At 39.4% G+C, this 22,305-nt stretch overlaps 1 protein-coding gene across 5 annotated transcripts in view; it reads left to right on the top strand.

The window, feature by feature from the left end:
* Positions 1–22,305, top strand: part of RB195_006167 (uncharacterized protein) — a gene marked incomplete at both ends in the record, with an annotated part of 28,337 nt that overhangs the window by 4,865 nt on the left and 1,167 nt on the right. The window contains 45 exons of one of the 5 annotated variants that reach the window (XM_064179089.1): positions 7,393–7,541; positions 10,211–10,303; positions 10,587–10,672; positions 11,377–11,530; positions 11,895–11,988; positions 12,061–12,143; positions 12,204–12,265; positions 12,320–12,447; positions 12,525–12,613; positions 12,934–13,037; positions 13,109–13,261; positions 13,326–13,415; positions 13,517–13,640; positions 13,725–13,796; positions 13,858–13,950; positions 14,015–14,158; positions 14,224–14,297; positions 14,401–14,512; positions 14,593–14,644; positions 14,708–14,820; positions 15,161–15,227; positions 15,283–15,434; positions 15,516–15,613; positions 15,685–15,754; positions 15,808–15,899; positions 16,036–16,086; positions 16,148–16,244; positions 16,347–16,463; positions 16,518–16,592; positions 16,713–16,803; positions 16,906–17,043; positions 17,120–17,229; positions 18,267–18,467; positions 18,632–18,756; positions 18,861–18,981; positions 19,037–19,144; positions 20,170–20,251; positions 20,311–20,464; positions 20,569–20,632; positions 20,766–20,925; positions 21,107–21,239; positions 21,551–21,659; positions 21,807–21,884; positions 21,951–22,047; positions 22,164–22,275. In XM_064179089.1, coding sequence (XP_064036073.1) covers positions 7,393–7,541; positions 10,211–10,303; positions 10,587–10,672; positions 11,377–11,530; positions 11,895–11,988; positions 12,061–12,143; positions 12,204–12,265; positions 12,320–12,447; positions 12,525–12,613; positions 12,934–13,037; positions 13,109–13,261; positions 13,326–13,415; positions 13,517–13,640; positions 13,725–13,796; positions 13,858–13,950; positions 14,015–14,158; positions 14,224–14,297; positions 14,401–14,512; positions 14,593–14,644; positions 14,708–14,820; positions 15,161–15,227; positions 15,283–15,434; positions 15,516–15,613; positions 15,685–15,754; positions 15,808–15,899; positions 16,036–16,086; positions 16,148–16,244; positions 16,347–16,463; positions 16,518–16,592; positions 16,713–16,803; positions 16,906–17,043; positions 17,120–17,229; positions 18,267–18,467; positions 18,632–18,756; positions 18,861–18,981; positions 19,037–19,144; positions 20,170–20,251; positions 20,311–20,464; positions 20,569–20,632; positions 20,766–20,925; positions 21,107–21,239; positions 21,551–21,659; positions 21,807–21,884; positions 21,951–22,047; positions 22,164–22,275 — 4,771 coding nt within the window. The other 4 variants (XM_064179087.1, XM_064179088.1, XM_064179086.1 and 1 more) reach the window with 4 other exon arrangements.

The raw sequence follows: 22,305 nt of genomic DNA, 5'->3' as shown, positions 1-22,305 counted from the left end.
AGTTGTTACTTTCTTGCGAACCTGATTTTCTATTCCAACTGTGCACTCAACAACTTCCATGTAAAAGTGACTCTTCTACCTATTTTGTGACATTTTCTGAAGTTAGAAAAGCTTCGTTACCCTATTTTTCATTGGATCTTTTGGTTCCGCCAATCTTCAGGTTTTATGGTAAAAGATTGTGTTCTATTAACGATAATGTCACACGAGAGTGACTAGCTTCCTCCCGAACTTTCTTCATAGCTGTTAGCCGTTTATTCACTGGCTCAGCGTCCGTAATGAACTCCACATGCATCTGTCGCAGGCATGGTTTTTGTCAAATTTTTAGACTGCCATGTTATTATCTTACATGTGATAGTCGGAGCCGGCGCCCTTCACTTCTGGACGGTTGGAAAAATAACTCTCTTCGCTTTTCTGCGGTTAGGGACAGAGCCCCTTCACTTTTGGGTGGTTGTTGAAGGGACCCTCATCGCTTGAGCTGCACCCCATGAGCTACACCCCCTTAACCTGAGAAGGGTCAGGCTCCTCCTTATCGCACCAGTGGTTATTATTCGGGTCTAGTATGATTTCTGGTTGTCCATGCTTCTTCGAAGAAGAGTCAAAGTTATGCCGCCGAAGTGTATTCATTGCCGTTTCCGTACGAGTATATATATTTATATCTATATTTATATAAACCATTAGAACCACTTGATTTCAAATGTATCACTTCCGAATCTCCGTTGTTAGCTGGCAAACGGGTTGTTTTTGAACCCATTTCAGCACAAAACATTCTTTTGAAACAGTACCTTCAGGCTTCGTTGGCTGAAAAATATCTTTGATTGGTTATTTTGCTCCAAAGTTTCTATTGGGTTTGACATCATCATAGACGGAACTTGGTCAGAGCGCTTTTGTGCAGTATTGCGAAATGGACAGTTAGAGTTCCTTTATAGTCGGGTAAAAATAACTTGAAGCTCTGCGCAGTTGCGTAGGCGACTGTGGTCGAGGCGGCACGGTGGAGCAGCGGTTGGCATCCAAGTGGAACCATCACTAGCTTCATCACAGGTGGAATACAGCGATAAGTGGTGCTAGCGAAGGTCCCCTCTACGCACCCGCTTACACAACTGCACCGATCTTCAGTTTTCGACGACTGTTGCGGCTTTTGACCATACTATAATCGAATTAAATTGGTGAGGTAGTGGTAAACGACATCTCCGTTTAGAGTATACATTAGTAGTTCCATAAAATGCTAGAGTACCAGGTCGTTCGGATTTTGAGTGATATCCTTTTAAACTTCTTTTTGTCCCAGAAATTGAAGCTTTTCTTGGGGTCTCGTCACTGAGGATAAAATGAGTTACGTTTCAAAGTGTAAATGTAGTAATCTGATTATGCGGTCAATTAGACCTAGTGTGTATGGAGGCTCATGTGGAAGTTCACATGTTTCCGCAACATCGAGTGTACCGCCGCTGAATTAGTGCACGACATTGAGTGACTCAATAGAGGCTAAAAAGTAGAAACGACTCATTCAATATTAACCACATATGATATGACGACCGGTGCATCCTTGTCGACTTCGGTTAGGAATGCTGCATTAAGATCTAGAATCGAAGTTATTCGCGGACTAAACCTGCAACTAATTAAACGAATTCCAATCTGTGGGTGGAAACACTGAATTCTTTTTTTTTCTGAAGGGTTTGGTAGTAGCGTCTTCGTTAACGGATCATTTCCTGTGGATCATTGATGGATTAGTTTAATGTAGAAGATTGTAGTAATGTCTGTAAACAATGTGGCTGGAGTGAACAATAAACGTACTGTAAAACACCGGCAGGATTAAAGGATTAATTGGTAGATTACACCCAATCCTTTTTAATTGTTGATCACTGCAGAAGTAGGAAAATGTCAATTGATTACGATAACTTCTGTTTGCTTTTTTTTTAGATTGATGTCAGAGCAATGATTATTTATTAAAAACATTATTAAAATATATTATACATCATATATAAATAAATATATTATATTGTATGAAATATATTATATGTTATTGTAATTATTACTAAAAGCAATGATTATAGGATTCCATGGTTTCGATCTATGATCTTTTGATTCGGCTTCGTTATGGGATAAAATGTTGTCATTCCCTTAAACAATCATTTTTCAAGTTTTAATTGCTTTAAATATGGTAAAAGCAAGCAAAGATGATGGGCAGGATTGCTAGAACTCCGAGAAATTTTCGTATTCCCTCAATCCTTTATTTTCTTATTCTCGCAGCAATTGTTCTGCATTTTCCATATGATAAATCCTGGAGTGGTCTTCTGTCTGTTAAAGCCTAATCGATGATCCCTTTTTCTTCTTCTTTTCCTTAGCTTATATTAAGTTCTCTCCACTTCACTAATGAAATTTATCTTTTTTTTGTGTAAGATTTATCAGCGGAACGATAACTAAACGATTTTGTTACATGATTTATAAGACGTAGACTTTATTTTTCTTTCTGATAATCTCTTCCAACTATTTATATGGTCAACTTGAGCTTTATTTCGACTGTTAGTTTGGGATCTCCTTAAATATGTATGTAAGACTTCTTTTAATGTTACAGTGAATTCCTTTCCTTGGGTTTTATACACTACGTTCACACACATTTCCTTTTTCCTACAATTCGTTCGCTAAACAGTTTTCTTGCATAAAAACAACTGGAACGCAGTATGCACTTTTATAAACCTGTTTAAATGAAGCATCCGAATTGAGAAAGAGCTAAATGAAGTCCTTTTTCTTTCTTGTACAAACAAAAACAAACTTTCCGTTCGTCTCAGCAGACGTAGACAATGAGGTGTCCTTGAAATTCAGGAAACGTCACTAGACTTGCCCATCGCACTTTGTGGATATTAGTTCTTTTTTATGTTTCAGAGAAAAAGTACAAATAGTTAACTCGTACTTCCCCACGTTTATCTTAACCTGCTGGTCAAGCTACAAGCGCCCTTGCACAAACATTATTTCTGGATCCGCTCAGCTTCAAGGACTCGATTAGTGTCTGGCTGCGATTGTGCAAATGCGCCTTCTATACTAGTGTGGTCGTGATTTTACGAGAGGGAGTGGTCGGAGCATGAGGATATGTTTGTGATGAAGACAGGGCTGTGTGCTATAGTGACTACCGGCGCATCTGTTTTCTTCATTATTGCTTTTTCTTGCTAGCTCTCAGGTATCAGGTGTATACTCACACATACCACCATGGTATTATTACAACAACGGTTTAGGAGAATAGGTAAGGTTAATTTTCCTTTCCTTTTATTTAGTGAAGAAATTGTTTTCATTCACGCGAGATGATTTTCGATGCCTCTTACAGCAGGGATTAAAAGTTCTGTTAAAGTTTATTTATTGAGAGCAATTTGCTCCTCACGACATTTTCAAGTTTTTATTTTCTTCTCGGATGAGAATATTTGCATCAGCGCATATCAATGCTAAATGTCATCAGGCGGCTATCATGTCAATGTTTTTATTGTTGACTGACTGTATGCTGGGCGCTGCACCCGACTGTTTCTATTTGATTTGACATCACATTTTGTCGACTGGCTGGTGGTCAGTGATTTGTCTTCACTTGACTAACAGCTGCAGTTCTGCGCAGATTTGTACTCTGCTGGATGTATAAACTGTTCAGATGATCTGGGACTAGAGCAATACTTGTTGGTTAAGCTTATGTGAAGTATCCAATGTACAGCCATTTTCGTAACTAGTAGTTAATGATATTTGTAGAATTATTATAGGATATACTTGGTGATTTTCGTTGTTCTTCTGCAAAAATACATAGGCTTTGCAATTTTCGCCCTTAAATATTCTATGAGAGCTCAGTGTTTTCCTGTTCTCTTTTAGTCTGTTTCTGCATTGCAATCGAAACTATGTAAACCGAAGTGTACCAAAGGGCTCGTCCATATCCATTACTAACTTTTACTAGATTAGTACAGGATATGTTCTAATTTAGTAAAAGCTAGTAATCAAGGTGATGAAGCTTTGGGCAGGCTCAACAATAGATCACATGCGTTCCATAACCCTTTTTCACATCAAAGTTCTGATGGTTAAAGATCTTTCAAAGAGTGACAAATTGCAAGGCAGGAATATCTTATTCAATTTAACAGAGAATTCCTTGTACGTTGCATCCATCCACTTCATCCAGAAATTTCTAGCCAGAATTTCGTACTGATTCGTCTACGGCAACTTGTGACGGTGCGATATTTCACTAGGAAATAAAAAACGGGCCGAACTAGTAATTTCGGTGCGCGATTTGTGAAGAAGCAAGACTCTATATATTCCACCTTCTCGCTGCTAAAACGACGTACGATCTTTCAGGTCTTTTTGGGCTACATGACTTTCCTACATTATTGCTAACCTAAGAATCCTTCGAGTACCTTCCGAAATAACACTTTTCCCATGCTTTGTTGTTCTCAAATATTCTGGTCTATAGCTGATAATGTAACTATGCATGAATCTAGACGTCTCCATAGAAAAAGTTGCATATGAAGTCTGATGGTTTTGGAAATAATTACGAAACTGTGCAAACATTCAGATAATTTTGAATTAATACATTCTGCTGATGAAGCCGTTGTTATCCTGGTTTCGTCTCTACTGAACACAAATGTACGATTTTAGAAAGATTGGAAGTTGGAAGAAGTAACGAATTCATGGGATCACTTGTGTGCATCAAAGTACATCTCTTTAAAAGTCTGTAGTTGATTAATTGACATTTTCGTCGTACAGAGACAAAATTACAATTGCAACCACTCCAGCGAAGCAAATTAGGGCTCCTAAAATTTCTACATGAACGTTCACTGTAATTATCCAACTAACTAGAAAAGAAAAGCGAGAAAGTACTGTGAAATGAACTTGTATTGCTCCATACGTTGCTAGCAGATTACGTAAAAGTGACATTCAATTATGCAAATAATGGATTTCATTATCTAACTCTGAGATTTTTCTAAAAACTTTGGAACTTATAGCTACTCCGTCCCTGAGAAGTGAAGTTTAAAGGCATCACCCCAGGAATCTGAGGTGGTGCAGATTTCAGGTGGGGTGTTCGATAAGGGATAGTAGATTATGGAGAAGAGGGCGATTCCGTCCATTTCTTCCTAATTGCCGTAGAAAACTGCCCTGAAGATGCGGCGCCGCACACGGCTGGCGCGCTCCAATCGAACGCGTCGTAGAAAATAGTGCGCCGTAACGCTCGAAGCCGTATCTTCCTTGTCGTTTTTTACGGCAATTAGGAAGAAATGGACGGAATCACCCCCCTCCCCATAATCTACTACCCCGTATACGAACTGAAATTCGTACCACCTCAGATTCGCGGAGTGATGCCTTTAATCGAAAACAGTGGAAATGCTAGCAGTTACTGTCCACAAGCAAACTTTCTAGCTTACTTTCGTGTGTTGCGTACAAAATAAAAAAAATCAAATATGAATGATACAATGTCGTATAATGTAACAGTACTAATATTTTCTGCTTTACTTAACCTCGAGATGAGTCGTTCTTGAACATATTTTATTCCATCCTGTTCGATCTTCCGCTAGAGCTCGGACAGAATCTATCCCAACTTTCTTGGGGTCTTCTTTCTCCACTCCAGTCCAGAACTTTCCTCTACGTACGGGTGGCCTCCTCGAGTTTGGATCTGGGAGTATCCTCGAGAGAACCTGAACACTTCGGTATCCTCATAATGCGACCGAGAAAGCGAAGACGGTTTTCTGCGACTACTTCAGAAGACCGAGCAAGACGTCCACATGTCTTCCGCCGGTACATCATATCCACTTCTGAGTAAAGTTCTTTGTTATGGCACATCATTGGTCAAAAGTAGCCAACCATCCATCTAAACAGCTTCCTTTCCTGGCAATGAAGCTTCCCGATCACCGTTCATGGCGCGCCGATTCATAAATCATGATAGGGCGAATTGGGGATTGGTAGACTACCTTTTCATCTCATCTACTTTAATTAGAAGAATTATTTGTTATTGTAATCAATTAATTATAATTAATAAATTATTTGTTTTTTTTTTGCCTGAGAAAGACATGAGCATTCGACTTTTTCTAACATGTTTTCCACTTCCTTCTATTTCTTTCATTCACTTGAATCACTTGTTCTTATCAATGAGCATTTCTATGAAAGCAAATTTGACTGCATGCTAGTATTGACTGGACTGCATTGCCTCGAGTCATTCCATTTCTCAGAGCTTACTGAGATGCCCTAGGTCGGATATGATTCCACGGACATTTTCGTCCTCTCCCTCGTCGCCAGGTACGACAAAAAAATATTGCTTTGATTTCACCTTCACTCCTTTAGTACTCCTTTATTCCTTCATTCATTGACCTTCTTTCGATATCCTTGGCTATCTCTCAGCATTTATTCCTATCAAATATTTAACAAAAATTACATCTAAGGACTGTCAAGCTTTGAATGTTTGTTAAGAAACCTTTCTATTTGTGGGATGTCTTGACTCGGACTATCCGCAATTTTTGGCTGACGTCTGGAAAAGGCAGTAAGAATTCCCTCCAAACATCCATTTTCTTCTCACTACTTGATGAACTCACACCCCTTTGCTCTGGAGTTTTTTTTTTTTTTTTGTCAAATCTAAACCAGTCTTCTAAAATGTAACAATGTTCAAGGGAGCCATGTTTACGCTTCGTCGTAACTCTGGTAGAGAGTGAGAGTGTGTGAATTTTTTCAACCTCCTACTTGGTCTCACATGTGAAATAAATTCGAAGGCCTATATAAATGTCGCGAAATTAATATCCATAGGTGCGTAGAGAGGACCCAGACCTTTCTCATGTGAAGAGGGTCTAGCTCAAGGGGTGCAGCTCGAAGTTGAGGATCCCTTCTCCAACCGTCCAAAAGTGAAGGGGTCCCTTCGCCAAATGTTCAAAAATGAAGAAATTCGGAGCACCGGTTCCGACTATCGTATCTATGTTAACATCTTACTATTGATGATGATTGTCTCATTTGTTCTTTTCTTGCTGTTAAATTCTGGTGCACTTCGGCATTTTTTCCCTAATTGACTTTGCTAGATACGATTCGACTAAAGGACGTTTTCTGCTTTCTATTGCAGATTGTTTAAGTCATATTCGATGTGCTTTTATTTAGAACAGCGAAATAGCATCTTCACATTAGATGGATTGTGCTCTTGTTGCATAAGACGTGTGTACATAATTATTCAAAGAGAAGCCACCGCAAATCTCTTAACTTTTCCGCAGATATCTATTTAATCCCAACTAGATTTGCCTACTTTTCTATTAGTCCCGTTTCAATCAGGTTTTTGTTTTGGATCTTTTCCCCTTGACTGGCTGAGGAGCGATAATCTCAGTCAAGAACCTTACTCAATCCAGATCTGCGCATATCTTCTAGGATTTGCGCAAAATTATTGTGGTTTTTTTAATCCCCAAAATTTTCCAGGAAGCTTCACGGGAGGTGTATGGCCAAGAAAAGGTGTTAGGTCGTTACTCGGATACGCTATTCCACCCCCAAATGTACATTCTACTGATTGGAGGGATATGTTGGCGATCACAGAAACCCAGGATTCGGCACGGGAGAAAGGAAGTGAGGTATGTGTCAGTTCCACCTCGTCGGTTACACTCGAGCAAACTATTTGTTTTTTTGCGACGTATTTGTGCCATTCCTCACCTATCTCCATACAAACTTGCTTATCATAAATGTGACGCATTTGTTAGTTCCATGTAAGCTTTTGTACGGCGACGCTGCTCATTTACAGCGACTGAGGCATTTGTAACCTTTTCACGGTCAATTTCCAAGTTTCTCCTCTCGTTTTGCCGTATTTTCCGGTCCATCTTACCTCCATGTTTGCTGAGACAGCCGTTTACCATTACAGACCTTATTTTGTTTGGCCACTTCATGAGCGGCGATACTTTTGTTGATTGCGATAGATAATCCGTTGAATATTTGTCTACGATTAGGTCGGCGCGATTTCATTGCATCGAGTCAGATTTGGATACAATTATTTTGCGATTTGCCATCATTACCAGTTGATCTGCGAGCAGTGATCATAACTACAGAAAGATCTTTGTACTATGGTTAATCTATGGGAAAAGATTATAATTGAAGTGTTGAACGAATTTTGTGATTTCGGACGCTTTTTCTTTAAAAAAAAATTTGGTCCCTGACCTTCATTTGCTGGTCTATTTCTTTGAAAAAGTCAGGATTTTCCTCATCTTTTGTCTTGTCAGTCTTTTGTGACAAAATTTTCCCAGAAAGTATCGGGGTCGATCTGTGCTGCGGCGACCATATGAGAGACCGTACGAGATAAGCATCTATTGTATTTCCAAACACCGTTTTTGTGTCTAACGGTTGTAGAAAATTCGACGTAGACTGCATGCTGTTCAGACACACCGTAAGCATATCACTTCTTTTCTGCATTACGCAGCAACACCTTACTTTACAGCGCAATTTCCTTGCTCTTTGGAAAAAAAGAGTCCCGATAAGTTGGCCTCTTTATATTATATTTTACATACTACATTGTATTATTGTATTATTTGTTTATTATCATGTTGTTATTATATTATTTATTTCCACATCAATGTACGATTCTTTTTCAGAAACTTTGCCCTTTTAAATTCAGAAAAGTGTTGAATTCTGTTTGTAACTGTCTAATATCGTACTGCTTTTCGTTGGAAAAGTTTTTGATCCAGTTTCGTGGCTGTCTTCTTATTTGCGTATTAGTTGTTTTGAAATAATTGAGAAGCCCAACTTCCACCAGCAACATCTCTTATCGTTTGGAGAATACACTGGGTAGCAGCATTTTTTTTAATCTCGGAATTTTGGTCATCACCCTTGTAAAACTACTGAAAAAATTTCTGAATTGTAATTTAATTCGATGTAATAATCCATCACATCGTCAGACTGTGGAAAATCACACTCATGCTATCGATATTACTTCCGATATTATTGCAAAAACAAAATAAATAAATACGTAAGTCGCTTCTAACACTAGTGCTTTTGAAAGATCGCAATCTTTGCGATAAATATCAAAATCTTGCAAGTCTACTGTAATGTTTTTATGCTTTTACTACTTCTTCTGTTCCTCGCCGCCAATTTTGAAAAGGGGTGATCAGCAGTAAGAAAAATGCGATCTGTGTTGCAGAGTTCTACTCTGTGATAAGGTTCACTTTTTTTACATTCGGGAGTTCTGGCGTTGAAAACATCTGGATTGTTTCTTACTGAATTGACTGCGAATTTCTGAAAAATATTATAACATTGTGTTTGATTTGATTTTGATGAGTTAATTCAGTTTTTTGGATTTGGAGTTTTGTGGATACGTGCTGCAAGCGCTTTTGCAATGTTAAGGGCCATCTTCATTTTTTTATTATATATATATATATATATCTAAATTGTCTTCAGCTTTCTCCATTTCTTTTAAATTAAAATGTTTATAATTGGTCTTTAGCATTGTTTTGCACAAATGTATATTAAAAATCAATCTTACAGTTAGCTTTTGTATTATATGCTTAAAATTAACTGTGTTAACCAACCTTTCTGTGTTCAACCTTTCTGATGATACGAACTTTGGATCAAAATAGGAAGTTATTTTGGACTCTTCTCACAGCAACTCGAACTGTGAGCGAGTGCTCATCTTTTATCAAGGTTGTAATTCAATCTGATCATTTATTTATCAAGGTTATGCACCTATGTTTTCGTCATAAGTTTACGGTAGGAATTCTTTAATACCAGGAAAAAGTGTCCAATGAATCGAATGTTCTTTGACCAATCATCTCAATTATAACGTCTGACTACTGTTTGGAAGATACTGTACTTGAATGCCTCACCCTATCAGAAGAAGCTGCAAAATTAGACACTTTGGTCGTCCTAAATGCCATTTATTTCATGGACACAATAATTTACTAGTTCTGAAAAGCTGTAATTGTTTTTGCTTCCCGGTTCCGGATGTTCTGCGTGCCGTCTAGCACCCTGATCTTTTCCGTTTTCGCTCCGCGCTTATCGCACGATTCGATCATCGCCGAAGATGTTGTTGTTATTTTAAACTCAGAACGCAACTTGTACATAAGCAACTTGGGAAAACTAGTAGCCTATGATTCAGTTAGTTACACTTCGCCTCTCACCCCTCCATTTCTTGATACGCAGAAAAATCGGTTACTAGAAGTTCCAGACATCTGAAAGTAGGCTACGGTTTGTGACTTTGCCAAAATCTGGAAGCATTCGTTGGAAATATGTGTTCTGCTTACAGCTAATCGCCTTTTAGGCAAACTCGAGGAAGGTCAGCGAGCCCCACGCTGAAGTATTTCCGCCCTTGCCGCCCTTGTTTAGTCAGATGCGATTTTCCGAGTCCGATCTGGTAAGGAATTTCTTGGATCTCTGAAAACACTTTAAAGTACTGTATCAATATAGGTAATAGATATGTTTGTGTTTTTGACATCTAATCAACCAGTTTGATCCTCTAATTGGTCACTACCGGGTCGAACTAGCCAAGAAACGTAATAATCGCTTCAAGGCAGAAATCTCGAACTTTAAAATATTAGATGTATCGTGAAATATTTATACATTAGGTAAATATTCGGTGTTCACAAAAATACTCTTTCCTTTTAGTCATAGAGTTACTAACTCTTTCTTATTTCCAGTCACTCAACAGAGCTCACTGGATCACGGAGACTTTTACCCGGCGAGAATGCGCAAAATTTGTTCCAACCAATAAATACCCTGAAAAGTGAGAACTTATTTTTTTAGCCTTCAACCTTTTTCTTGTCGTTTTCCTTCCAAGATCTGCTAATTTCTCTTATCTTCACTTTTTATTAGAGTATTGGACTGTCAATCATTCTCTTATTTCAACTATTCTTGCTTAAGTAGTATTAAACATAATATAATATTTACGATGCTTTCTTACTCGTCATATTTGTTGATTCATCTATACCGTCAGATTGTTCTCCATTTCCGTTTACGCAGCGAAGATCGCTTCGATACTATCTGTATGTTTCTATTTGTTATGTGCTCATACTTTTTCCAGTCCGATCTCATCCATCATCTACAGCATTTTTTTAGTCTTTAGTTATAAAAACCATTATCTATGATGCTGTGTTACGATATTCACCATTTTTACTTCCTTTATATTTGGCGTACACTATGAGCATATCAACTTCCTCATAGGATTTCTCCTTTTTCCTTTAATAGTGTTAGAGGAATGCTACTTTGCACAAAGTTTTGCGCACAATTCTGGCCATTATGGAACCAGATTGACAATACAGCATTCTGCAATTTGTAGTACCTGCTAGTCTTGTGCTGAGGTTTTACTAAAGACTTCCCCTTTTTAACTCTTATTTTCAAGATTCTTCCAAGGAATAATCTGTTTAACGGACATTTTTGCATGTAGCGAAGGATGTTCTGTAATATTTATTCACTATGTTTGGTGTTAAGATGCGGTTGTGGTCGTCTTCGATCTGCGCACATCGATATTCCTTCGCTGACCAGTTCGTTTCTTAACCATCGTGGTGGTGATTTACTGAACAAGAAGAGAGATCCTGGCAGCGATCAGAATGCGGCTGAAGAAAATGAAGCGCCGCGACATCGTGTAGGTTCATGGTTCCATTAATATCTTATTGTGGGGTGGTATTGAGTTTTCTGGTCAGCTCTGAGATGAGCTGGTGTATGCGGGAGACTCGCATTGCAGAGATGAGTGGGTCTAGCGAGGGTCTCACTCCCAGTGAAGACGCTGGCCCGATCTCGCCGCTTCACGCGCAGGTCGGGTAAGAACAGCATGAAGCTCGGTGCAGAGCTTGCGCAACTGCACCGAGCTTCATGCTGTTTTTACCGGACCTCTCTTCAAGAAAATAAAAATTTGTTCTCGAGTGTATTATCTATTAGGAAATGGCATACGTTATCTTTGAACGATATAGTAATATATTAATAGTATGTAATAGATTTACTTATTACAGGGCCGACGAACCGGTAAGCTTGGTGAACGATGGAGCTTGAAAAAACATACCATCTCCCTACCTACGAATGCCTTCGGAACGATAGAGTTCCAAGGTGAGCTTCGGATATCAACCTTTGAGAAAATCTGTTCTTTACAACCGAAGAGTGTTCAGAAATGAAATTAAGGTGGGCCTCATCCACACAAAGCACAATATGTTCGTCTAGGATTCGATACTGATCCTGCATTGATCATGTCCATTTTTGAGGAGGTTTTCTTTCCGTGTAGCTTTTTTATCGAAATATTTTTCATCGTAGGGGTCTTTTTGTAGATATGGGAGATTTCTCCTCCGAAGTTAATTATTACTGTTCACGGAGGCACCAATAATTTCGAGTATGTGTATTTTTCTGTTAGCTATGCTTTCTCAATCTGAAATACTATTTACAGCCTACAACCAAAACTAGCCCGAGTATTCCGCAAAGGTTTGTTAAAAGCAGCAATGACGACCGGGGCGTGGATTATTACCAGTGGGGTGGACACAGGTGTGGTACGTCATGTGGCTGCAGCATTTGAAGGTAACCACTAGAGATGTGTTTTCGCTTCTACCTGAGGGAATCTCGTGTTGACTATCCGCCAAGAAACAGATTTATAGGTGCCAGCTCCAGCTCTCGGAATAAAGTGGTGTGTATTGGAATATCGCCATGGGGGCTGCTGAAAAAGAGGGACGAATTGATTGGCGAGGTTTGTTCAAGTTTCATGAGATTATTGGAGAAATTGGCCCGCAGTCGTGAACTATTTGCTGCGGAACATTTGTTTACTTGTTACTTCTTTCTGCTTCCTTCAATAACTGAACGGGCTGGGCCCAGAAATCCTCTTACTTGGCTTTTTTGATTTTAGCTTTTTTAACTAGTATTTCGTCCCTTCACATAACCAAGACATTTCTTCAATGTTACGACCAACAGTTTTTCTTCAAACACGAAACTTAACTATTTTGCTGTCTGCGGACATTCTTTTCAAGTTTTACTTTTCTGCTCAACTCATGATTGTAATGAATATTCCAGGACGTGTGCGTACCGTATTATCCGTTCTCTAGCAAAACCAGATTCACCACATTAAATAACCGACACTCATACTTCCTTCTTGCGGATAACGGCAGTGTTGGGAGGTAAGAGTTTCAAACGTCTGAGATGCTATTGAAGCGAGCTTCATCCCGAGGAAGTTCCCACTTGCATTTAGGTATGGAGCTGAAGTTATTCTCCGGAAGCGCCTAGAAACCTACATTGCTCAGAAACAAAAGATCTCAGGTGGTTCAAGAAGTGTCCCTGTGGTCTGCGTGGTACTGGAAGGAGGCAGTTGTACTATACGATCTGTGCTGGATTATGTTACAAAGTAGGTACCATTTTTATTTGTGTATGTCTTATTGAGTTCTATCAGCAGTATTAGTAGCTTTTAGTGTACCACGTGTGCCAGTAGTTGTTTGTGATGGCAGTGGGCGAGCAGCGGATTTGCTGGCGTTCGCTCACCAAACCGTCAGAGAAGATGGGTAGGTTTCTAGTTTTAATCACTTATCAGTTAATTATATTATACTTCTCTTTATCGGTGTTTGTAATTTGAGTAGTACTGCTTTTCTATTTTTCTTCTCAGCTCTTTACCCGATGGTGTTCGTCCACAATTGGCCGAGTTAGTTCAGCGTGTTTTTGATTGTGGAGGTCCGACAGCTGACAAAGTAGTGACTGAGCTGATCATGTGTACGCAGCAAAAACATCTGGTATGATTAGTTGATTTTGCTTATCATGTGCCCTTGATCCGAAACTCTTTTTTATATTTGTCAAGTCCAAACTGTTTACTACAGATGACGGTATTTCGGTTGGGTGAGAAAGGTGGACAAGACGTTGATCACGCCATCCTCAGTGCTCTTTTAAAGGTTTGCGTTATTTTCTTCCCATTTTACTTATGAGTATGTGCCACTTTTATGTTATGTTTAGGGTCAAAATCTGTCTCCTGCTGATCAGCTAGCTCTTGCCCTGGCGTGGAGCCGTGTTGACATAGCTCGTTCTGATATTTTCACATCAGGACAGGTTGGTACTAAAGTGCAAATCGCCGTATTGTTGTATTGTATTCCCAATAAGTGGAAATATTAAGGAGTGGCCACAGTCCGCGCTGCACAGTGCGATGATGGAAGCACTCATAAATGATAGAGTCGATTTCGTACGATTACTGCTAGAAAACGGTGTAAACATGCAACGATTCCTCACCATAAGTCGTTTAGAAGATCTCTACAATACGGTATGATAGAGCAAGATTTTATTTTACTGAGCACATGAATTCACGCTGATTCTTTTTTTTTTTAGGATAAAGGACCACCGAATACTCTGTACTATATTATTAGGGATGTTGTGAAAGTGCGGCAAGGATACCGATACAAGTGGGTCACTTTTTATTCTAAAAACAGGGTAGCTATTGTCCTTGTTCAAAAAAATGAAAGTGGGACGTGAGATCTACCTTTCGCAATGATGAAATCTTTTCAGATTGCCTCATATCGGTCTAGTTATCGAAAAATTGATGGGAAATGCTTACAAATCATCGTACACCACTTCCGAGTTTCGATCTAAGTACAGCGCTTTTATGAAGAAATTCAAGGTATGCCGAGCGTCCACCTACTTCTTTTCTGATTAGTACAAAACATAAGTACTCTGTTTCGGCAAGTTTTTATTTTTAAGGTCAAATGTAGTGCCGGAAGATTGAGCGGTCAGCCGATTTGTAGCAGCGCAGGTCGTTCTCGTGGAGGTTCTGGAGCAATGTCGAGGCAGTCCACTGAACCGAGCGGTTTCCTAGGTGGATTCACTGCTCCAGTACAAGCGGAGCCGATTGCAGAGGGTGTTGCGGCAGCCAGCGGAAGTCGTGCATTGTCCAATCATATTCTTTGGCGATCTGCTTTCAGGCGAGATGTGAGTGAATTTATTACATTACGGCTTTCATTCGTTACAACTTCTACGTATTTTGATTGTGAAGACTGTGAATGTCACTTTGAGACGACAGCTTCTCTTTAGGTCACTGCACTTTCAGAGGTTCTTGATTTCTTTTAGTTAGTGATTTGACGTCATTTTCTCCTCTTGTTATGCGTTATTCACGCGGTCCACCATTATGCAATTCTCTAATATTTTTAAAATAAAGATTTGATCTTTTCCTGTATTAATTTTTAGGCTCAAAAAACACATTAAAAAACCTTGGTTCGTTGTCCTCACATCAATTTGTGGTATGAAGTAGGCTATCACCGTTGTATTCCAGAATCCAATGGTGATGCGACCGACAAACATAGGCGATTCACGTGAATGTTGCAGCGAGTTTGATGATGGTGACGACTTGACGGAACTTATCTAGCCAACTCTTACCACAAACAGATTTTTCAGATCTTTCTAATACGGGTGGCTCGGATTACAATCGTTTGAAAGAGTATGAGTTCCGGTATCCATTCAGTGAGCTGCTACTGTGGGCAGTGTTAACTAAAAGACAAGAAATGGCTATGTGTCTTTGGCAACATGGCGAGGAGGCACTAGCTAAGGTTAGTTTTTTTCTTGTTGTAAATTCATGGAGAGCGATACTTTTTTTGTAAACTTGTGAAAAACAATTCCTCTTATTCAAGGCTCTTGTTGCATGTCGTCTGTACAAGAGTTTAGCCACTGAAGCTGCTGAAGATTATCTGGAAGTGGAGATTTGTGATGAGCTGAGAAAGTATGCTGAGTGAGTATATAGTGTATCCTTATATCTTCTAGTTTCTGACTGCAGTAAGATAGGTTAATGTGCCGTTTTAGAGAATTCCGAGTACTTTCCCTTGAGCTGCTCGAACACTGTTATCATCAAGACGATGCTCAAACGCTCCAGGTTCGTGGGCATTTCATACTTCTCTTTTCAACATTGATCAGTTTCTTTTTCAGTTGTTAACCTACGAACTTTCCAATTGGGGTTGTCAGACTTGTCTTTCTCTTGCTGTTATGGTCAACAATAAGCAGTTCCTAGCACATCCATGGTATGAATCACCTTAGTGTCATTTTTGCAGAGATTCAGAAAATAGGAATATCTTACACTGCTCCTATCTAGGCGCTACTATCTTTATTTAAGAAAGATGTCTTTTTTTCTGTTCTTATTACTCATTGTCTTTATAGTTGCCAGATCTTATTGGCTGATCTGTGGCACGGAGGTTTGCGAATTCGAAGGTTTGTATTCAATTTTATTATGCTTTTCAATTTCGAATACGGGCCGAATTTACTTTTTTAGTCATTCTAACCTGAAAGTTTTATGCGGACTGCTTTTTCCGTTCTCTATTTTTATGTTGGAATTTAAAACGAGGGAAGAACTTCTCAAGCAACCTCAGGTAGAAGTTACTTCAAAGTTTAAATTTTTTCACTCTGTTGTAATTCCTCTTGTGATATGAATCTTGTAGATTTTTTGGATGAATGTGTAACAACGTTTGCAGACAGCGGCGGAACATGAACAAGATCTGAACGAAAGCAGCAGTTCGTCAAGCTCCAGTTCGAGCTCGTCCGATGATTCAAGCTCAAGCAGCTTTGACGATGAAGAGGAAGAGGAAAAAGTGATAATCACTCTAAAAAAGCGTTTTACAAGACTTCTACAGACATGGATTTAGGGAGATATCGAAAAGGAACAAAAAAGAAGCCGTCGCGTTTCACATGGCAGCGTGCAGTCGCTTAACATCACATCTGTAGGTGTTCTATACTTTATGGATAATTAAAATTCACTTGGATAGGATCTCTTCCATACTTTCCGCTATTTTACTGACTCTCTTAATTTTTTATTCTCTCTAGAATATTCTGAATTCTAGCTTTTTCACAGTCGAAGACGAAGGAAGCATGCTAAGGACGGACGAGAGACAGATGCGAGTGAAGCAGGGAAGCCGGATCGACCTGAGTACGGTACGTTCCGAGGTCAGCAGGAGTGTTTCGTGAAGTGTTTGTGGTTGATGTGTTGGAAGTTTCTCAGTGTGGTTCTCCTTGAAGATTCACCTTCTTGTTTAGTTTCATCGATTGTGGGATCTTCGCCAACACCACCGCCTTATGGCAGTAAAAAACTACGTTCACGACTCCCGTCCTACCGCCTCAATGGAGTTGTCCCTTTTGATGGAATCCGGAAGAATTCTATCTATGGTTCTGCAAGTATGTGAAAATTGTATCAATTACCGATATACAAGGATTTTTATCAAGGCTTTTGACTTTCAAAATTTCTCTTAAGACGGATTGGCTAGAAATCGTGGATCTGTTGCTGTGACGAAGCAAAGTGACGACCCTTTCAACAATCGGCCAGGATTTCTGATGACAGTAGGAGCCAATTTACCTCGAATGGTAATATTTTACATGATTAAAGTCACTCTTTTTTCTAGTGATACACAAATATAAGCAGAAAAATCCACATGAGTAGTCACGCTCTGAGCTGTCTAGAATGAGAACCTTTGTGGACCTCACCAAGGATGCTTCGATTCATCTGATTTATCAGCGGTTTTCTTAAGGAGTGTGAAAGGTTTTCAGATTTAATCCAGGCGCGAATGAAAATGTTTTCGAAGTATGATTTCATGTATGGTTTATTCATTACTTGGAAGACACGCATATTTCTCCATTTTTAATTAATTTCGTTAAAGTGTACTGGATAGAGGATAAATTGGGCGGGTGCATCGCAGTCGGTAGGAGGTTCCGCTGTTTTTTATGACCGATTGAGGTTCGAATCTGCCCTCGTGCCCACAAAACCTTTCATCCCTCCGGGGTTGATAAACTGGTACCAGTCTTGTCTGGAAGGATAAAAACATTGACTTGGCACATCGGCTAGCCACCGCAAGTTACTGTAACTTTTTTTACAGTAACTTTTTTGACGCTGACGATATTTTTTTTGTGATAGAAAAATACAATAAGCTGTAAATTACGAATTCTGAAGTCTGAAACAGAAAAAGACAATTAGTCTCAGTCTGTTTCTGTCTTTTCAAAGCTCTGTTCGATAAAGAGGATAAAACGTTTTGCATTAATCAATCCGCTTATATATGCTAGTCTCGAACGATTCCGAACTGAAGTGAACGTAATCCCAAGCGAACTGATTAACTGATTATTCCTTTTCGTTGAATAGAACATTGAGAAGACAGTGACAACGAGACGTTTGAGACTTCTGAATTCGTAATTCACAGCTCATTGTATTTTTCTATTACAAAGAAAATGTCGCCAGTGTTGAAGTTTGTTGTGCATCATTGGATCAGCTGTTTGAAGATTGAAACGGTTTTGGCTAGTACATACTATGTGTGTGCTGTAGCTTTCCGAAAAAAACCCTATTTTACTATTTGACTAGTATTTATTTATGTATGTATTTATGTATTTGTACTAAACATTTTTACCTTTAGCGACCAATCAAAATTCGTCGACGATTATACGAGTTTTATGCGGCGCCGATCACTACCTTCTGGGCGTGGACATTGTCGTTCTGCTTGTTTTTATGTGCTCTCACTTATGTTCTTCTCATCCGTACTCCTCCTGAACCGTCCTGGTTGGAGTGGTTGCTGTTCGCGTATGTAATAGCTTTTGGAATAGAGCACTTTAGGAAGGTTTGTCTGTTTACTAGATTTTTCGACTGGTTTTTTTTTTCTCAAAATTTCATATCATGATCTGATTTTTTGGGAATAAAAAACATCCACTCCAAATATGGTTTTTATTTGTTCTTTAATCCCACTCTTATCACATTGCCACTTCAAGTTTATGTATTTTTCAGTTTTTGATGTCGGAAATGGAGCCTATAGGACAAAAATTCAAATATTTCTTCTACAACTACTGGAATACTGTAACTACGGTGGCAGTCGTATCATATATAGTTGGTTTCGGTATGCGAACTTTTGGGTCAGTGGAAGAAAAAGTGCTACTATTGTTCTTCCTAGCTGTCTTCTTTCCTATTACTCCTTGTTCGAACCTACCGTTATTTGCTCACAGGTTTCGTTTTTTAGTGTGAGAGAAACTGGACGTGTTGTTTTGGCGTGTAATTCCGTTTTATGGACAATGAAACTTCTTGATTACATGAGCGTCCATCCACGACTAGGTCCTTATATCACGATGGCTGGCAAGATGGTAATTTTTCATTGCGATGGCGAATTCTGATTCTTTACCAAAAACAATATTTCAGATTTTAAATATGTCATACATAATAGTGATGCTGGTTGTGTCTCTACTAGCGTTTGGCCTTGCCCGTCAGTCAATTACGTATCCTAATGAGGACTGGCACTGGTTATTGGTTAGTTTTGCTATTTTTAACGATCATGGGTAGTTTTTTTTTTGTGACGCAGTGGACCATCCGCATGTGGTGCGCACACCGAAACACCTAAAGCGGTAGCCGAGAGCGTGATCCAACACAAATAAAATCAGAAAAGACTCCATTCTGTCTGCTTTACACATCTGATCATATGAGCAGAGCTGCCTAGGTCAAGTGATTCTGCAGAATGACGTGGGTGTTGTGGAAATACCACCAGCGAACCTCAGCTGTCAGCCGGTACGTAATCGGGAGTATGACCGACTCTGCACAACTCCATTCTGTGTGGTTTGCCCGTGGCACGGCAGAGAGGCTGATTGCATGCTATCAGGAGTGGTGTATCGTATCACGTGCAGGTCTTCTGGTGACGATTACATGGAGAAAACGGGACCCCCACTGTGTACTCGGGTAAAGGTGCATCTAGATAGGCTCACAAAATCTACCCCACTCGGAGAACACCGTAGCAAATTTCATCAAAACTTGGAAATAGAGGCAGAAATTACGATACTATCTTTCGAATCCGAGATCATAGCGCACAGAACACTAGAGGCATTTTCGATAGCTGCCGAAAGTTCAGAAATGAACAAAAACGATTAGTGCATTGCGATCACAAACGAATCAGTTCCGTTTCAATCTTTAAGCTGGTTTTGATCTACGGGGTGTGTCTTCAGGCCCCTATGAAAAGCCGTTGTGACTCATAGTTGTGGTACGTAGTGATCCGTTACATTAGCAAATCCAGCAACTGAGATAAGCACTAGCCTACCGATGTGTTGTATGTTGAGTATTGTTGTCGCTTGAATACCTTCTGTACTGTGATGAGGCGCTTGAGAAAATTAATCACTGATGGCTTTGATTTTTCCAGGCTCTGACAAAGGCGATAACGCCGAGCTTTTAGCTGTTAATAATGGTCAATATCAATCTCGGCTACAGCTCAGGCAAATCAATACAAAAAGCAAACAGCTCTAGCTGGATTTACCGTGTTTTAACTGTGGATTATTACGTCATTATAGGTCCGAAACCTTTTCTATAAACCATATTTTATGCTATATGGTGAGGTATATGCTGATGAAATCGACACATGTGGTGATGAAGGTGAACTACGCATTTTCAACAAATAAACGTTCTAATGGCTACTATATTCTTTATTATAGCATGGGATTCGCATCTTGAGAAAGGTGTGCCAATAACAAATAGCACTTCCGGCTCCACTTGTGTACCTGGATATTGGATTCCACCTGTGTTGATGACGTTTTTTCTATTGGTCGCCAACATCTTGCTTATGAGCATGTTAATTGCAATATTTAAGTACGGTTTTCAAAGATATATAGCATGGACCTATCGCACATATTCCATTTAATATCCACAAAGTTTACCACTTTCATACAGGACTTTAATTGATAGATTTCCAGTCATATTTTCGACCAAACCGACGAAATTGCTCAACAAATTTGGCTTTTCCAGCGATACCGCCAGGTATTTCTCGGTGGAGAATTTAACAATAGTATTCTTTTTTTTACACTTTCCTATCTTGCGCTTCTTCTAACGATGTCATCATTAAATCTAAAAAAAGAGTCTTGAGTCTTGTTCTGATGAGAGGTTTTCACAGGTGATGGAATACGAGAGCACTCCATTTGTACCTCCGCCATTCACTCCTCTGTCACATGCGGTATTGGTGGTTCGCTATGTGAAATGGAAACTTTGCACCACTCGAGACGAAAAAGATCCAGATGGAAATCGTCAGAAGAAACTGTTTGATTTCAGCCTCAGTAAGCTTCTTTTCATTCGGATGTTCTTATGCATTTGAATCCGAACTTTGTAGTGACCGGTAAATAACGAATGGATACCTGTGCAACAGAGTTTTGGGTTTCAGCAAACGTTTCATTCTCGATTTCAATCACGATCCTCTTGAAGCATTCTTATAAATTGTTGTGAGATATTACATTACAGAACTTTTCCTTAACGCCGACCAAGTGGAAAAATTGCACGATTTCGAAGAAGATTGCATGGATGATTTAGCCAGAGCAAAAGAGCACCGTCAGCGAACCAGCAACGAGGATCGAATACTGCGTACTGCTGAACGGTTAGTATTCGATTCCAGCCATGATTATGTGGGGAATTAGTTCGGTTGCACAAAATAATATCCAACTGTGCAACAAATTGTCAGGATATATAAGCAGTCTTGTATCTCCTCTCCTTTGTCATATTTTCTACAATTTTTCATCAGTATATTATTAGTTAAAGTCGAATAGGTTCTTTCTAATCAATAAGTTTTTTATCCTGATCCTGTAATCTACATGGGCTAGGAACAAAAAGGAAAACGTTAAACACGTCATGTTTTCTTAGAGAAATGTTTTTTGCCCAAAGCTTCATAATTAATTCTTTTAAATTAAGAACCGATCTAATTCTCAACCGATTAAATGATATTGCTCTGAAAGAGGTGAACACAAGAGAAACTGTTACCGAGTTGGACAACAGGCTGATCGCTATCGAGAAAACTCAAGTAAGCTTCCGGTCATGGATATGATATTCATTTTTACGCATATTACCCCTTTTCCGCCCATCTCAACACTCTTTGTATCTGTGCATAATTGTGCATAGTTGTGCATAATTCTTCACTAATGGTGAAAATAGTGAATTTCATGCTGAGATTCTCGACTGCCTTCGTACGTTTATGTCCGCTCATATTCCTGCTTCTCCTGTTCCTGAAAATCGCACGTACTTTGAAGTGAGATTATGATTCGCAGCTGTTTTGACAAATTTCTCAATCATATCTGATCATGAACACTTTCAGCCTGTCCTTGTTGTATCGGACACAGGTTCTGCAGAGGGTCTCGCCCCATTGGCTCCTGTACAACGTAGGCAGCGTACGAATACAGTGTGTGGCACCGGTTTGTATTTTGCTCCTTTTGGTGTTTGGAGGAAGTGGAGCTTCTCGCTTTTTTTCACAGTTCATAAGTGCCCGTATAGCATTAAGACTTCGGTAAAATGAATAAAAGAATTTCAGGTCAACAAGGCTCCACCGACGATCCGACGCTATTGTCTCCCCGACCATACGATAGAAAATGCGGAAGCATGCTGTCCCTTGATCCACCTCTGCCAACACCGTCAAAAATTAGGTTTATATCTACTCTTGTTCGTATCTTATT

The sequence above is a fragment of the Necator americanus genome, chromosome I (genome assembly GCF_031761385.1).
Source record: "Necator americanus strain Aroian chromosome I, whole genome shotgun sequence".
NCBI classification, from domain to species: Eukaryota; Metazoa; Nematoda; class Chromadorea; order Rhabditida; family Ancylostomatidae; genus Necator; species Necator americanus.
Note: the sequence above shows the minus strand (reverse complement) of the source record. Positions and strands in the feature narration are given on the sequence as shown.